The sequence below is a fragment of the Orycteropus afer genome, unplaced genomic scaffold (genome assembly GCF_000298275.1).
Source record: "Orycteropus afer afer isolate SDZICR_OR568_19922 unplaced genomic scaffold, OryAfe1.0 scaffold00136, whole genome shotgun sequence".
NCBI classification, from domain to species: domain Eukaryota; kingdom Metazoa; phylum Chordata; class Mammalia; order Tubulidentata; family Orycteropodidae; genus Orycteropus; species Orycteropus afer.
The window spans coordinates 5,458,086-5,471,071 of NW_006921723.1; the positions used below are offsets into that span (position 1 = coordinate 5,458,086).

A 12,986-nucleotide genomic window follows, 5' to 3' on the forward strand; every position below is an offset into this window, starting at 1 on the left:
TTTGTCATTTTGTTCTTGTATTTTCTTCCAAAATTCTTCTCAGGTTTTTTCTGTGTTTTCTTTGGTCTGTCTCTCAATCCTTTGAAGATATCTAAAGATAATTCTTTTGAATTCCTTATCAGAGAGTTTCAGTGCTGCTTCTTCCTCAGCAATGTGTTCTAGGTCTGCATCCTGCTCCCTTGTTTCTACCACTTTATCCTGCTTCTTTGTGTGGACTATGATGGTCTGTTTTTTCCGAGGCAATGTGGCATTGTTGTATTTCGATCTCTGTTAACTGTTTGTGAAGAACAGCCAAGGGTGATTCAGGCTCTTCTTGGTGGTTTTTTATCATTGCCCCGGTGGTGAAGAAGGAGGTAGTGGCTCTTGCTCAGTAAGTGAAGTTGCAGAAGGTTTGGGTGTAGTTGTGTCTTATGGGGACTGTTGTTGTCTCCCACTCAATTAGACACAAATTACAATTGAATAACCATCAAAAAACTAATAATCCATGGACGAAAAATGCACTATGTAATCACACAGGAAGAGTAAACAAAAAAAAGAAAAAAGGGGAAAAAAAGAAGAAAAAACAAAAAAACCTGCAATATCTGGGGTTAGGACACTAAGAAAAAAAAAGTAGAGAAGGAGAATAATAAATGAAGAAAAAATGGGAAAAATGCAAAAATAAACAAGGAATGGGGTTAATCACAAAAAAAAGGGGGGGAAAGAAAAAAAAAAACCTTAAATTAAAAAAAAAAAAAATTCAAGCAGGCACAGGGAAGAGAAAAAATGCTGAAAACCTAGAACCTGGTAGGGAAAGATTAAGAATAATAATAAAAAAGACAAAAGTACTCATAATATTAGTTGTTTTAAAACAGACAAACACAAGCAGACTAATCACCAGAAAAAAGAAAGTGAAAAAGAAAAAGAAATAAAAATTAAAAAAGAGAAAAAAAAAATCAGTGGAGGGCAGGGCACCCAGGCTCCGTCTGAGAGCACAGACTGTGATGGAGTTTCTGTGGGCCCAGAAGGTAGGTGGGAGTGGGGGGTGGCCACACCTCTGTTCACCAAGGGGGTGTGAGATATAAGAGTAACAAGAGGAATGTCGTACCTTTTCAGTCTTGCAGGTCCTGAGTGTCCTTGGGGTTGCTGGAAAGCAGAAAGTGTTCTTAAGCCCCAGGAGTCTGCAAGATCGCTGTCTCTTTAAATATCCAAAATAGTCAAGCCGCTTTTTAAATCTTCAAAATGGCGGCGTCCTCTGGACCGGCAAAAGTCCCCAGTTCAACCCATCTTTCTCTTCACCTTCTCTGTTTGTTCCCCAGCCACCGTGCACAGTCCTCCGTGCAGTCCCTGGCTAGCAGTGTGATTTTTAGGTTAATTCTTAGGTCCTACCACCACTCGGGAATCTCCAAGCTGTCTGTGCCCTCAGGATCACTGCCAGACCGCAGCTCCATCTGTCTCCTTTTTTGGTATTTTCATGCGAATTCTTCTGCTAGTTGGGATTCAGTCCACTTCTATATTCTTCCCTTCAAGGCTCAGGGGTCCAAGATTATCTTCTGTGTCTGTGTTAATTAGTTTCCCTTTTCATTGTTGGAGAGGGTCTGTGCAGTCTTTATGCCTAGTCCACCATCTTGCCGGGACCTGTTCTGATCCATTTTTTTTTTTAGGAGTTGTTTCTAATCGGAATATGTAATCAAAAACTTCATGGATGGTACTCAGCAAGTTAACCTACTTTGTGTAAATCCACTTCTTCCCTTCCTGGTTACTGTTGGAAGCTCAGGGCTGCCAGAACAGGCATGGCCTTAACAAATCATTTAATCAATGAGGTCAGACTCCAAAATGTCAAGACACCCTGTATGAACTAGTAAAATGCATAGATTTTCTTGACCCTTCCCTAATTTGCTCCCGACTCTTGGCAGCAAATATCCCAGAAGCAAATAAACAATTCCAGTGCAAGGAGCTGTTGACCTAAAAATCCATCAGGTGCCCCGAACGGGATATTTCTGAAAAATGGTTCGTGAGCATAATTTTTGATAATCGAATTTTAATACAGCGCGGGGAAGATTTTAATAAAGGAAATCACGTGGTAGGCTATTTGCAGACACAAAGGCCCCTGCGTGGCTGTCTAGGTGACATCATTCAGCCTCATGTCTTTAAATCACATGAGCATGTCGATGACGTCCAAATGCCACCTTAAGCCCTGACTTCTCCCTGACCCCTGCAGTCCCCACAGCTGCTCCATGTGGGGGGCCACCTGGCCCCTCAGATCCATCCCGACCAAAGGAAACTTGGGATCCACCCCCAGCCTGCTACTCTGCATCTGAGCAGTGTGGGAAATGGCACCAGGTCCTGGGGTGCACCAGCCCCTCCTTCCTTCCTACCCTATGTTCAGCCCTCCAGCTGTCCTGTTGGCTTCAGTGGGACGCCTGCTCCAGTCCCTTCTTATGGTCACCACCGCTCAGTCCAAGCCACTGCCCTGTGCTTGCCCCTGGATATGGGGTACCCCCTCACTCATCCTCCATCTGCCCTGCTCCTCCCTCCTTTCAGTTTGCAGTGGCGGCCTTCACAGCCATGCACAGATGGTGCTGTTCCCCACCCAGCGTCCTACCTGCTCGCCCGGCTTCTCCCCTGTCTTAGTTTTCTCGTGCTGCTGTAACAAATACCACAAGTGGGTGGCTTTGACAAACAGTGTTTTTGTTTTTTAATTGTGCTTTGGGTGCAGATTTACAGAGCAAACAAATTTATTTCCGGACAGTGTAGGGGCTAGAAGTCCAGATCCAGGGCATGAGCTCTAGAGGAAGGCTCTGCCCCTGGGGACCCTGGGGGAGGGTCCTTGTCTCTTTGCACCTGCTGTTCCTGAGTTCCTTGGCGATCTTCTGTGACGTGACCTCCTTCTCCCCGATCTGTGCCTGCTTCATCTGCTCTCTTCTATCTCAAGAGATGAGTCTAAGACACACCTTACACTAATACTGCCCTATTAACATAACAGAGAAAACCCATTCCCAAATTGAAATTTTGGTACAGAGGTTAGGATTTATAACACATGTTTTTTGGGGGAACAGTTGAACATCTCCTGAGGCCTGGGCCCACCCCTCCACGTCTGTGCATTGGCCCCACTCTCCGTCCAGGTTGACCCAGGTTCCATTCACTCAGGTCTCTCTGCTCTGTCACCTGCTTGGAAGGGCCTTCCCAGTCACCTGTCCACTGTTGAAGCTCTGGCCCCTTGCCTGGCTTTGTTTCTTACCTTTCCCTTCATGTCTTCTTGTCCACACCTGCCCCTCAGCCCACAGACAGACCTGGCACCATTAGGAGCTCAGGTAACTCTTTGACAGATGAAATGACAGAGCAGATGGAAGCATTTTCTCTTTCCCACATCTGAGTTTGACCATGTGGAAGTGCAAGTCGGAATGAAACTGAGCTCTGCTGATGGGTGACAGAGCAGTCACTGGCCTTCTCCCAGTGAAGGCCCCCCGCAGACTTGGGGGTGGGTTGCAGCCTGGCCTCTGCCTCCCTTTTTAGTCCAGGTGGTGGGAGGTGGGGGAGGGCTCCCTGTTACCACTTGCCTTCCCCCAAAGGGTTCTAAGGAGATTCACAAAACCACAGAGTTGGGAGCCAGCAAGGTGCCTCGGCCCCACAGGAGAGAAGTGCACAAAGCAGATGGCCAGCAGGGAGGAGAGCCAGGCACCAAAGGAGACGTGCCAGCACCAACACAATTTTGCTTTAACTTAAAAGTCAGCTTCCTGGCAGCTTTTTCCAGTTTACAAACCAAAATCAAACCAGGTGCCTATGAGTCGACGCCGCCACACAGTGGCCCTGTGTGGATCAGAGCAGAACTGTGTGCGACAGGGTTTTCAGTGGCTGGTTTTTTTTGGGAAGTAGATCTCCAGGTCTTTCTTCTGCAGCATCTGAGCAGGTTTGAACCTCCAGCCTTTCGATCAGCAGCTATTTGCACCACCCAGGGACTGCTTTCGGCCTATAGCGGGTCCTTTATGTTAAATCTCTGGGTTGAGTGCTTTCCAACACCGGCCATGGCGTTAAGTCAGCCTCCCCCCTCGCTTCCTATCCTGCTCAGGTTGTTCCTGGTCATCGAGTACGTCAACGGGGGGGACCTCATGTTCCACATGCAGAGGCAGCGGAAGCTTCCAGAGGAGCACGCCAGGTGGGGTACCACGCGGAGGGGCCAGGTGGGCACCCTTGAGGGGTCGGTCAGCAGTGAGTCCCACAGAAGGAGAGAAGAGTTTGGGGAGAAAGTGGCAAGAGGCACTGCCTTCTTCTGCAAGCATTGTTTTAAGACTTGGGGGTCTTCTGACGTCAGGGCCCAGCCATGGCCTGCTGCATCCTACCCCACAAGGCGAGCTTGTGCCTCCTCCAGGAGGGGTCGGTGTTTCATGGGGATTTTCATTTATCTGTTTTGTTTTGTTTTTGTGACTGTGCTGTCTTGGTTCTGTCTTCTTCCCTGTTTCCAAAATGAGGGGGAGCAGGTCTAAGCTGAGCTTGCATGCCTGGGTGTGGGTGGGGGCCAGCTCATGAGTGGTGGTAGGAGCACAAGGCCCTATACACTCCTCCCTGGAGCCGTATAGGCACCCTTTAGGGTGCATGCCCCTTCTTACTCAACTCCCACCTCAGCCAGGGCCTCTCTCCAGGATGGACCCTGGGATGGGACCCCAGAGTGCACTGGGAGCTCATTCAGCCCCATCACCCTCTCTTGTTTTCCCTTTTCCTAATTTCCTCACTCACTTAAAAAAAACAATAACTCTGTGGTTTCGTGAGTCCCCTTAGAACCCTAGGAGCTCTGGTGGCATAGTCCCTAAGACATTTGACTGCTAACCAGAAGGCTGGTGGTTCAAACCCACCAGCTACTCCTCAGAAGAAAGACTGGGCAATCTACTTCCATAGTGATACCACCTCGGAAACCCGAGGAGGGGTCGCTATGAGTCGGATCTGACTGACAGCAGTGAGTTTGGTTTTGGTTTTTGGTGCTTAGAACCCTTTGGGGGAAGGCAGGTGGTAATAAGGAACCGCACCCCCTCACCTCAAAGGCCGTCTTGCTGGTGGGGTCACCTTGTAAGAAAGTGAAGATCTGCAGTGCCCCTCCCAGGTCACCCTCTGCCTGAGTGCCTGTCCTGGCCGACTGCCACAGCCTCCCTGCTAACAGGATGCCCCTGCCCACTGCAGGTTCTACGCCGCAGAGATCTGCATCGCCCTCAACTTCCTGCATGAGCGGGGGATCATCTACCGGGACCTGAAGCTGGACAACGTTCTGCTGGACGCTGACGGGCACATCAAGCTGACTGACTACGGCATGTGCAAGGTGAGCTGCCTGCTCCCACAGCCCACCCAGCCTGGCCTTTCAGGGCTGTGCTCAGGGCCCTTGTCCTACAGCCACAAGGCAGCTCATCTCTGTTGTCCGGTGTTGGCACCCCTGTGGGGCTACATCACCCTCCCATCCCGGTCACTAGTTCTGTCTCCACAGGAAGGCCTGGGCCCCGGCGACACCACAAGCACTTTCTGTGGGACCCCGAATTACATCGCCCCTGAAATCCTGCGGGGAGAGGAGTACGGTGAGCCCCAAGATTTTTTTTGGAGGATCCCTGCCAGACACATGCCAGCTCATTTGCCAGGCCTGCATAGTCGTCAGAGGGCAAGACACTCTGCCCTCTGTGTGACTGGGCCATGGAGCCAACCGGGAGGGCTGGAGGACCCCACCAAGGGCGCAGGGTCAGAAATGAGGGGCCCGTGGGCTTGGACCAGTGGCCAGGGAGAGCAGCTTTATTGACTGTGCTAGACCTAAAGTTAAAAAATTAGAACCTCTCTCTTGCTCACTCTCTCTCTCTCTGTCTCTCTCTCTCTTTATCTCACACACACGCATACATAGCCCTTTATAGACTTTTATGTTGGTCCCACCCAGATTTTGTGTGGCCTCAGTCCCTTACCCATGCCCTGATAAACCTCCCCAGACACCATCAGTTGTTCCAGGTGTCCACTCATCGAGTGTCCCTGGGTACGAGACACAGGACAGGATTCCTCCTATCAAGGAGGAAGGAAGGGATACCCAAAGCAGAGACTGATGGTCAGGGCACTGGCTGTTGGGGGGACAAGGTCATGGTCTGTGATGGTCAGAGGCATCCATCCAAACCAGCTTTGCCTCTCCCTGTAGGTGTGAAACAAAGTGAGGTTGCAGGGGCGGGGGCTACACACTTCCATATCCTAGAGTTTTCAATGAAACACATCATAATTATGCCAATAAACATTTAAACATTTTACCATTAAGATGGGGGATAGGAGACAGAGTGGGTTGGCCACTCAACTTTCTTGGCTCATGTACACCTGGGAAGCTTCTCCGATCACAGGTACCAGACACCAGGGAGAAGAGGCACTTTTCTGTTTCTAAAAACACTCAAAAGCCAATTCCCACCCCCACACACTTTGCTACCTACTTGTGCTTGGTTCGAAATCGTGTTGACCTGGATGCGTCTTAGCAAACAAGCCAGTAGCAGGCAGGTCCCTGCCAGCATGCACCCAGCCGGCCACTCAGTGTGACCGAGCGCTTGGTGTGACTGGCACACTACCCCCAGGGTTCAGCGTGGACTGGTGGGCCCTCGGTGTGCTGATGTTCGAGATGATGGCTGGGCGGTCCCCCTTTGACATCATCACCGATAACCCCGACATGAACACAGAGGACTACCTTTTCCAAGGTGCGAGACTACCTTTTCCAATGCCAGCCCCAGGCATGCATGCAGCTTCCTCCCTTGCCTCTTAGATGATGATGTTTCTTCGTGTTTCAGAAGGGTCCTAGCCTCCCAGACTGGGACCTCGGGTGCTTGGGAGAGTGCATCTGTGCTCGCTGGTTTGCAGACAGGCAGGGGTGGCCATGGCTCCAGCTCAGACCTGCTCTCAGACAGGGCCATCAAATGGGGGCAGCCACAGATAGGGTGACGGGCATCTCAGCCCTTGAATCTGCTTTGACTGAGCCCCAGTCCCTCTGCCCTGGTCAGGCACGCACCCTGGAGCCGGGGGCTGGGTCAGGCCGCCCTCCCCAGCACCTCTTGGCTCCTCCCCGCTGGAAGCCTGAGCACCTGGTCTGGATGAAAGATCCCAGAACCAGGTTGTGCTCCAGAGCATGGCTGCCCCATCAGCTCCCTCTGGTGGGCAAAGAGCAGAAGGCAGAGGAAGAACACGTGCATGGGTAAATCCCGTGCAGGTGGTTTATTTTACACCCAGCCATGAAAAATGTAGCCATGGAGGCCACAGGTGCAGATTTGTGGGCCTTGGCATGTAAGAGTTCGCTGGATACAGCTGGGCTCTCAACACTGAGAGTTCAGGAAGCCCCAAGACCACTGTGCAGACTGCTGGGCTCGCCTGTGGGCAGAGTGGCGAGGCACAGTGGAGGGACACTTTCTCACACATACCCCCCTCCCCACAGTGATCCTGGAGAAGCCCATCCGGATCCCCCGCTTCCTCTCTGTCAAAGCCTCCCACGTCCTCAAAGGATTTTTAAACAAGGTACAACACCCTGGAGTCATTGGGACAAAGTGCATACGTGTGTGTGTGTCTGTGTGTCTGTGTGTGCATGTGTGTGTACACGTGTCTGTGTCTGCCTCTCTATGTTTATTTGTGCATCTGTGTGTACGTGCCTCTGTATGTCCATGTGTGCATCTGCATGTGTCTGCGTGCATCTATGTGTGTGTCTGTCCACCTGTGTGTGTCTGTGTGCATGTCTATGTGTGTGTGGCTGTGTGTCTGTGACCGTGTGTGGGGTCACACCCGGCCCTTCATTTTCGCAGTGAACAGATATCAGGAGGCACAGGGGTCCCCTCACTATTGAGTGGTTAACGTTGCCCAGGTTATATGTCCGATGTGTGGGTTTGAAAGCTCTGTTTCATTCCGTGAGCTCAGCCGACTCTAAAGTACATATTCATTCGTATCTTACGAAGCAAAGCAGAGATGGCGCTGAAGGGAAACAGTGAAAGCCTAGCACAGGCAGAGAACTCTTAGGGAGGGAATGGCTGATGTTCAGCGGGGTGATTAGAACCCCTGTGCAGGGCACTCTATATCCCTTCGTGGAGAGTGGGGTCCCTTGTCAAGTGAGGACTGCCAGCTGAACAGTGCCCCTGCTTGCTGCTGACTTCTCCTTGTTTGAACTCTGACCTAGGACCCCAAAGAGAGGCTCGGCTGCCGGCCCCAGACGGGATTCTCAGACATCAAGTCTCATGCCTTCTTCCGCAGCATCGACTGGGACCTGGTAAAGGTGGCACCGGGCCATTAACTCCTGAGTGGTGAACAGGGAGTGGGTCTTTGCACTAGGCATGGGGTACATGAACTGGGTCACAAGAGCCACTGGGGTCTGTGAACCGGGGCCCCATGAGTTAGGGCATGCCGTGTGTGTAAGGATGTCAACAGTCTGGGTGTGGAGAAGTCCTGGGAAAGGTGAAAGCTCCCCTGTGGCAGGATCCAGAGTGTGGAGCCTGGCTACCCAGGCAGAGTGGGATGGATGGACGGGCTTATGGTGGGTGCCCTCCAGGGCCCAGAGGGCAGTGGAAGGCAGATGGGAGGGGTTTGGGAGCACCGACTTGAATCTAGAACAAGGAGACTGAGGATAGCAGGGGCAGCCTGACAGTGCTGCTCTTGGCAGTCTCTGCCCCTGGGGTCCCAGGGGACATCTGCTCTGCAACCCCCCACCCAGCTTATGCTGTGCAGAACCCACTTGTGGGGCCCGAGGAGCACTGTTTTTGTCTACCATTGTCACTCGTGTCCTGTCACCTACCATGTGATGTGGCCAACAGTAGGTCTTGTGGCATCACCCATTTTGACTTCAGTGTGACGGCTCCCAGCATTAAAAAAAGTTTTGAACTCAATTTGTATCAGAAAATACACACGTTTACAGAGTTACTGGGTTATATGCTGTTTTGAGGACAAAAAGACTAGCTAGAGAGCTAAGTAAATAAACTTTTGGCATTTTGCTTCCATGAGAACAGAAGCCCAGCTTTGGTGGGGAGAGTTTCCCCCCTCCCTCCAAGCAGAGACAAGCTCCCGTCCAGACCCCAGCACAGTCAAGTTCTTGTTCAGGCAGCGTTTACCCATGGATCTGTGTGACTCATGCAGAGGAGGGTGGGATGGGGTCCACAGCCTGCCCTGCCCATGGGAGGAACCTTTCCAGGGCCCACTGGGGTATTTTAGAATGAGAGCCCGGAGTCTCTCCCGTGGTTGTTTTTGTTTGTTGTCCTCTAGTCAGCTCCAGCTGATAGGGATCCCCACCATCCCTGCACCATCCTCACAGTCACTGGCATGTTCAGATCCATTGCTGTAACCGCAGAGTGTTTTGAGTACCTTCCAACTTAGGAAAGGAGCTCTGGTCATAGTGCCTTAGGCATGACTGCTAACGAGAAGGTTGGTGGTTCGAATCCACCTGCCACTCTATGGAAGGAAGACTGGGACCTGGTCATTAACTCCCGAGTGGTGAATGGGGAGTGGGTCTTCACGGTGGGGGTAGGGTACATGAACTACAGGTCACAAGAGCTAATGGGCCCCCATGAGCCAGGGCACCCCATGTGTGTGAGGGTGCCAACGAGTAGGGTGTGAAGGAACCCCAGGAAAGGCGACAGCTCCCCTATATCAGGATCTAGAGTGTGGTGCCTGGCTGCCTGGGCAGTGGGATGGATGGACGGGCCTGGGATGGGCTTGTGAAGCAGGAGGGCAGTCTACTTCCAGAACATTTATACCATCCCCACCTCAGACTCGGCCTCACAGCTCTTCAGCCTGGACCGTCCCCTGCAGGGGACATGGCTCTGCTGGACCATCACTAGAGGGGAATGAGGCCACCATGGACTGTGTAGCACAATCTCTGGTCACTCTCCAGGGTGGGACCAGGTGCCCCAGCCCTCCTGAAAGACATACCACCCAGAGGCAGAACACTGTCAGGTTCTGTCATGGGGACACAAGGCGGTTGTTGATTCTCTGCCAGCAGCGTCCACCCTGAGCCTGGAGCCAATCAGGAGAGGACGCTTGACCTCAGTTTCCTTCAGCAAATCCACAGGCAGAACGTTTCCCAGTATCTTAGTTCTCTGGTAAGGCTGTAACAGAAATACCACAGGTGGAGGCTTTAACAACAGAACAGGTATTTATTCTTCCATAGTTCAAGAGGCTAGAAGTCCAAATTCAGGGTACCAACTGTGGGGAAGGCTTTCTTTCTCTGTCATTTCTGGGGGAAGGTCCTTGTCTCTTTTCAATATCAATGGGCCTGGCATCCCTTGGAGATCCCCATGGTCTTGGCATCAGTCTTCCCCTGGGTCTAGCAGGTTCTCAGCACAGGGACCCTGGGTCCTAAGGATGTGCTCTGCTCCTGGCTTTTCTTTCTTGGTGGTAGTGAGGTCTCTCCTTCTCTGCTGGCTTCTCTCTCCTTTTATCTCTTGTAGGATGAAAGGTGATTCAGGCCACATTCCAGGGATTCTCCCCTACTTCAGATCAGGGCTGTGACCTGAGTGAGGGTGTTGCATCCACACTAATCCCCTTACAACTGATGAGCTGATCACATCATGGGGGATGATGACATCTTTGCATAACTGCCAGACCACTGAGAGTCATGGCCCAGCCAAGTTGACACGTATTTTGTGGGGATACAGTTCAATCCATGGCACCCAGTATTCTGATCCTAAGGGAGTTTGTGCTGTTGTGACTGATATCTTGACTGCTCCAAGTCCCACAATGGGGAGAAGGGGCTCATCCAGGCAAGCAGGCTGGTGCTCTCCCATCTGCTGGGTTGTCCCCTTGCTGCCTTGAACCAGCTCTGCTGCCCTGGATGAGGCTGCAGCCAAAAAGTACCCCAGGAGCAAGGAGCCTCACCTACACCCTGCGTACCTGGAGGGGACCCCACTCCTTTGGGATTCTGTCGTGCGAGTTGAATGGCTCTGAGTGTGAAGGTGGGGGTCAAGGTGGGCTCCTTGTTTGTGTGTCTCCCCTCCCAGCCTCATGCAGGCAGATATGAGAGGGATGGATGGCAGCCCCATAGCAGGACTGATGTCTCACTGACTGACCCATCACAGTTCTCGGGCACATTGTGGGTCCTTGCCACTCCCTAGCAAGTCATCTATGGGCATAGTGGGCACGTGATTCCCCACCACGGCACCATTGTGGCTCTGGAAGATGCGTGTCCACAATCAGGCCCAGGCAGCCCCCTTACGTGTGCAGCATGCATTAACAGCCAAGGGGCACCTGGGTTAAAAATTTGGTATTTAAAGAGTCAAGAACCAGTTCCCTGACAGTTTGGAGGGGGTGGGTCCTGCAGGGGCTGGGGGATCATCCTGGCTGCCTGCAAACACCAGCACATGGGTGCTTGAGGTGGTGGTGTCCCACCCAGAACTTCATGAGAGAGGTTTCTGAGATGTAAGAAGGAAAGGGAGAAGCACAGACAGCTGGCCTCGGCCAGTTCCAGTGGGGCGGCCACTGGGTCAGTGGGGCTGCTGCAGCAGTGGTCCGGTCTCTGCTCCGTCCAGGCGTGCAGCCTGCCTTCTGGCCTGTTACCAGCTCCAGCAGAATTGCTGTGACTTTGGATAGTTCCTCTTCGATTTTCTGTTTTAAGATACAAAAAAAATAGCCTGTTGCCGTTCAAGTACTTAGCATATTTAAACACCGAGTGCCTTCCTATTTCACTTTGCGGTTGGCGTGCACAAAAAGACCAAGCCCAGTGAGACGATACACAGCCCTGATTGGACGTTTCTTGTGTTGTCTTTCCAAGCTGGAGAAGAAACAGGCCCTCCCTCCGTTCCAGCCGCAGATCACAGACGACTACGGTCTGGACAACTTTGACACGCAGTTCACCAGCGAGCCGGTGCAGCTCACCCCAGACGACGAGTAAGTCCTGCTGGAGGGACCCGGGGGCCAGAACTCCCCGTGCTAAGCTGATAGGCAGGATGATGGTGGCCCCACAGTGGTGGCCCCAGGCACCCAGCATATGGGCCAGATGCCCACTCTTGGGCAAAGCCAGTGTCTTTTCATTTCACAGTGGTTAAGCACTCGGCTGCTAACCGAAAGGTTGGCGGTTTGAACCCACTAGCGGCTCCATGGAAGAAGAGACCTGGTGATTAATTCTCTTAAAGACTGCAGCCTAGAAAATCCTGTGCGGCAGCCTCTGTCACACGTTGTCATTGTTTAGTCGGCTCTGACTCTTGGTGACACTATGTACAACAGAACAAAACACTACCGGCTCCCACACCAGTCCCACAATCTTTACTATACCTGAGCCCATTGTTGCAGCCACTGTGTCAGTCTGTCTCACTTGAGGGTCTTCCCCTTCTACCACTGGTCCGTCAGTTTGTCCTACTGTGGTGGCTTGTGTGTTGCTGTGAGGCTGGAGGCTATGCCACTGGTATTTCAAATACCAGCAGTCACCAGTGGTGGACAGGCTTCAGCAGAGCTTCCAGACTAGACAGAGTCAGAAGAAGGAAGGGGCCATCCACTTCTCAAAGAAATGGCCGATGAAAGCTTTATGTCCTTTTGTATAGGGTCACTAAAAGTCTAAATTGACAGCATCCAACAACAACTGTGGGGTGTGGAATCTTACACAAGGGCAGAAACGCAGGGTTATGTTGTTGATGTCTTGCTGTCTCTCTCTCCTTGGCCCAAAGGGACGTCATCAAGAGGATCGACCAGTCCGAGTTTGAAGGCTTCGAGTACATCAACCCCTTACTGCTCTCCACCGAGGAGTCCGTGTGAGGGTGCAGCAGCCCTGCCGGGGACGTACCGTGTGAATGACCCTTTAACTTTATCCTTTACCACAGCATATGCATGCCAGGCTGGGCACAAGGCTTGGAGTGTGGCCAGGGAGGGACACGTGCCGCCGGGGCCATGGAGAGAGGTGTCTGTGGGCGCCTTCCACTGAGAGAACAGTCTTGGCATCTGGTCCTGACGGGCCGGCTCCGTGCGGAAGGATTCTGCTTCTTGTGCCTGTGTGACGCAGAAGAGCGGCGGTTCCCGTGCGCGGGGAGAGGCTGCCATGCGATTCTGAAAGTGCGCACTGT

At 52.2% G+C, this 12,986-nt stretch overlaps 1 protein-coding gene across 1 annotated transcript in view; it reads left to right on the plus strand.

Moving 5' to 3' along the window:
• Positions 1 to 12,681, plus strand: part of PRKCZ (protein kinase C zeta) — a 187,643-nt gene extending 174,962 nt beyond the window's left edge. Inside the window, exons 11-18 of the mRNA XM_007945431.2 lie at positions 4,046 to 4,132; positions 5,149 to 5,284; positions 5,447 to 5,534; positions 6,549 to 6,668; positions 7,397 to 7,476; positions 8,126 to 8,215; positions 11,705 to 11,820; positions 12,594 to 12,681. Of these exons, the coding sequence (XP_007943622.1) occupies positions 4,046 to 4,132; positions 5,149 to 5,284; positions 5,447 to 5,534; positions 6,549 to 6,668; positions 7,397 to 7,476; positions 8,126 to 8,215; positions 11,705 to 11,820; positions 12,594 to 12,681 (805 nt within the window). The remainder of the gene's footprint in view (positions 1 to 4,045; positions 4,133 to 5,148; positions 5,285 to 5,446; positions 5,535 to 6,548; positions 6,669 to 7,396; positions 7,477 to 8,125; positions 8,216 to 11,704; positions 11,821 to 12,593) is intronic.
• The last annotated feature ends 305 nt before the right edge of the window (positions 12,682 to 12,986 follow it).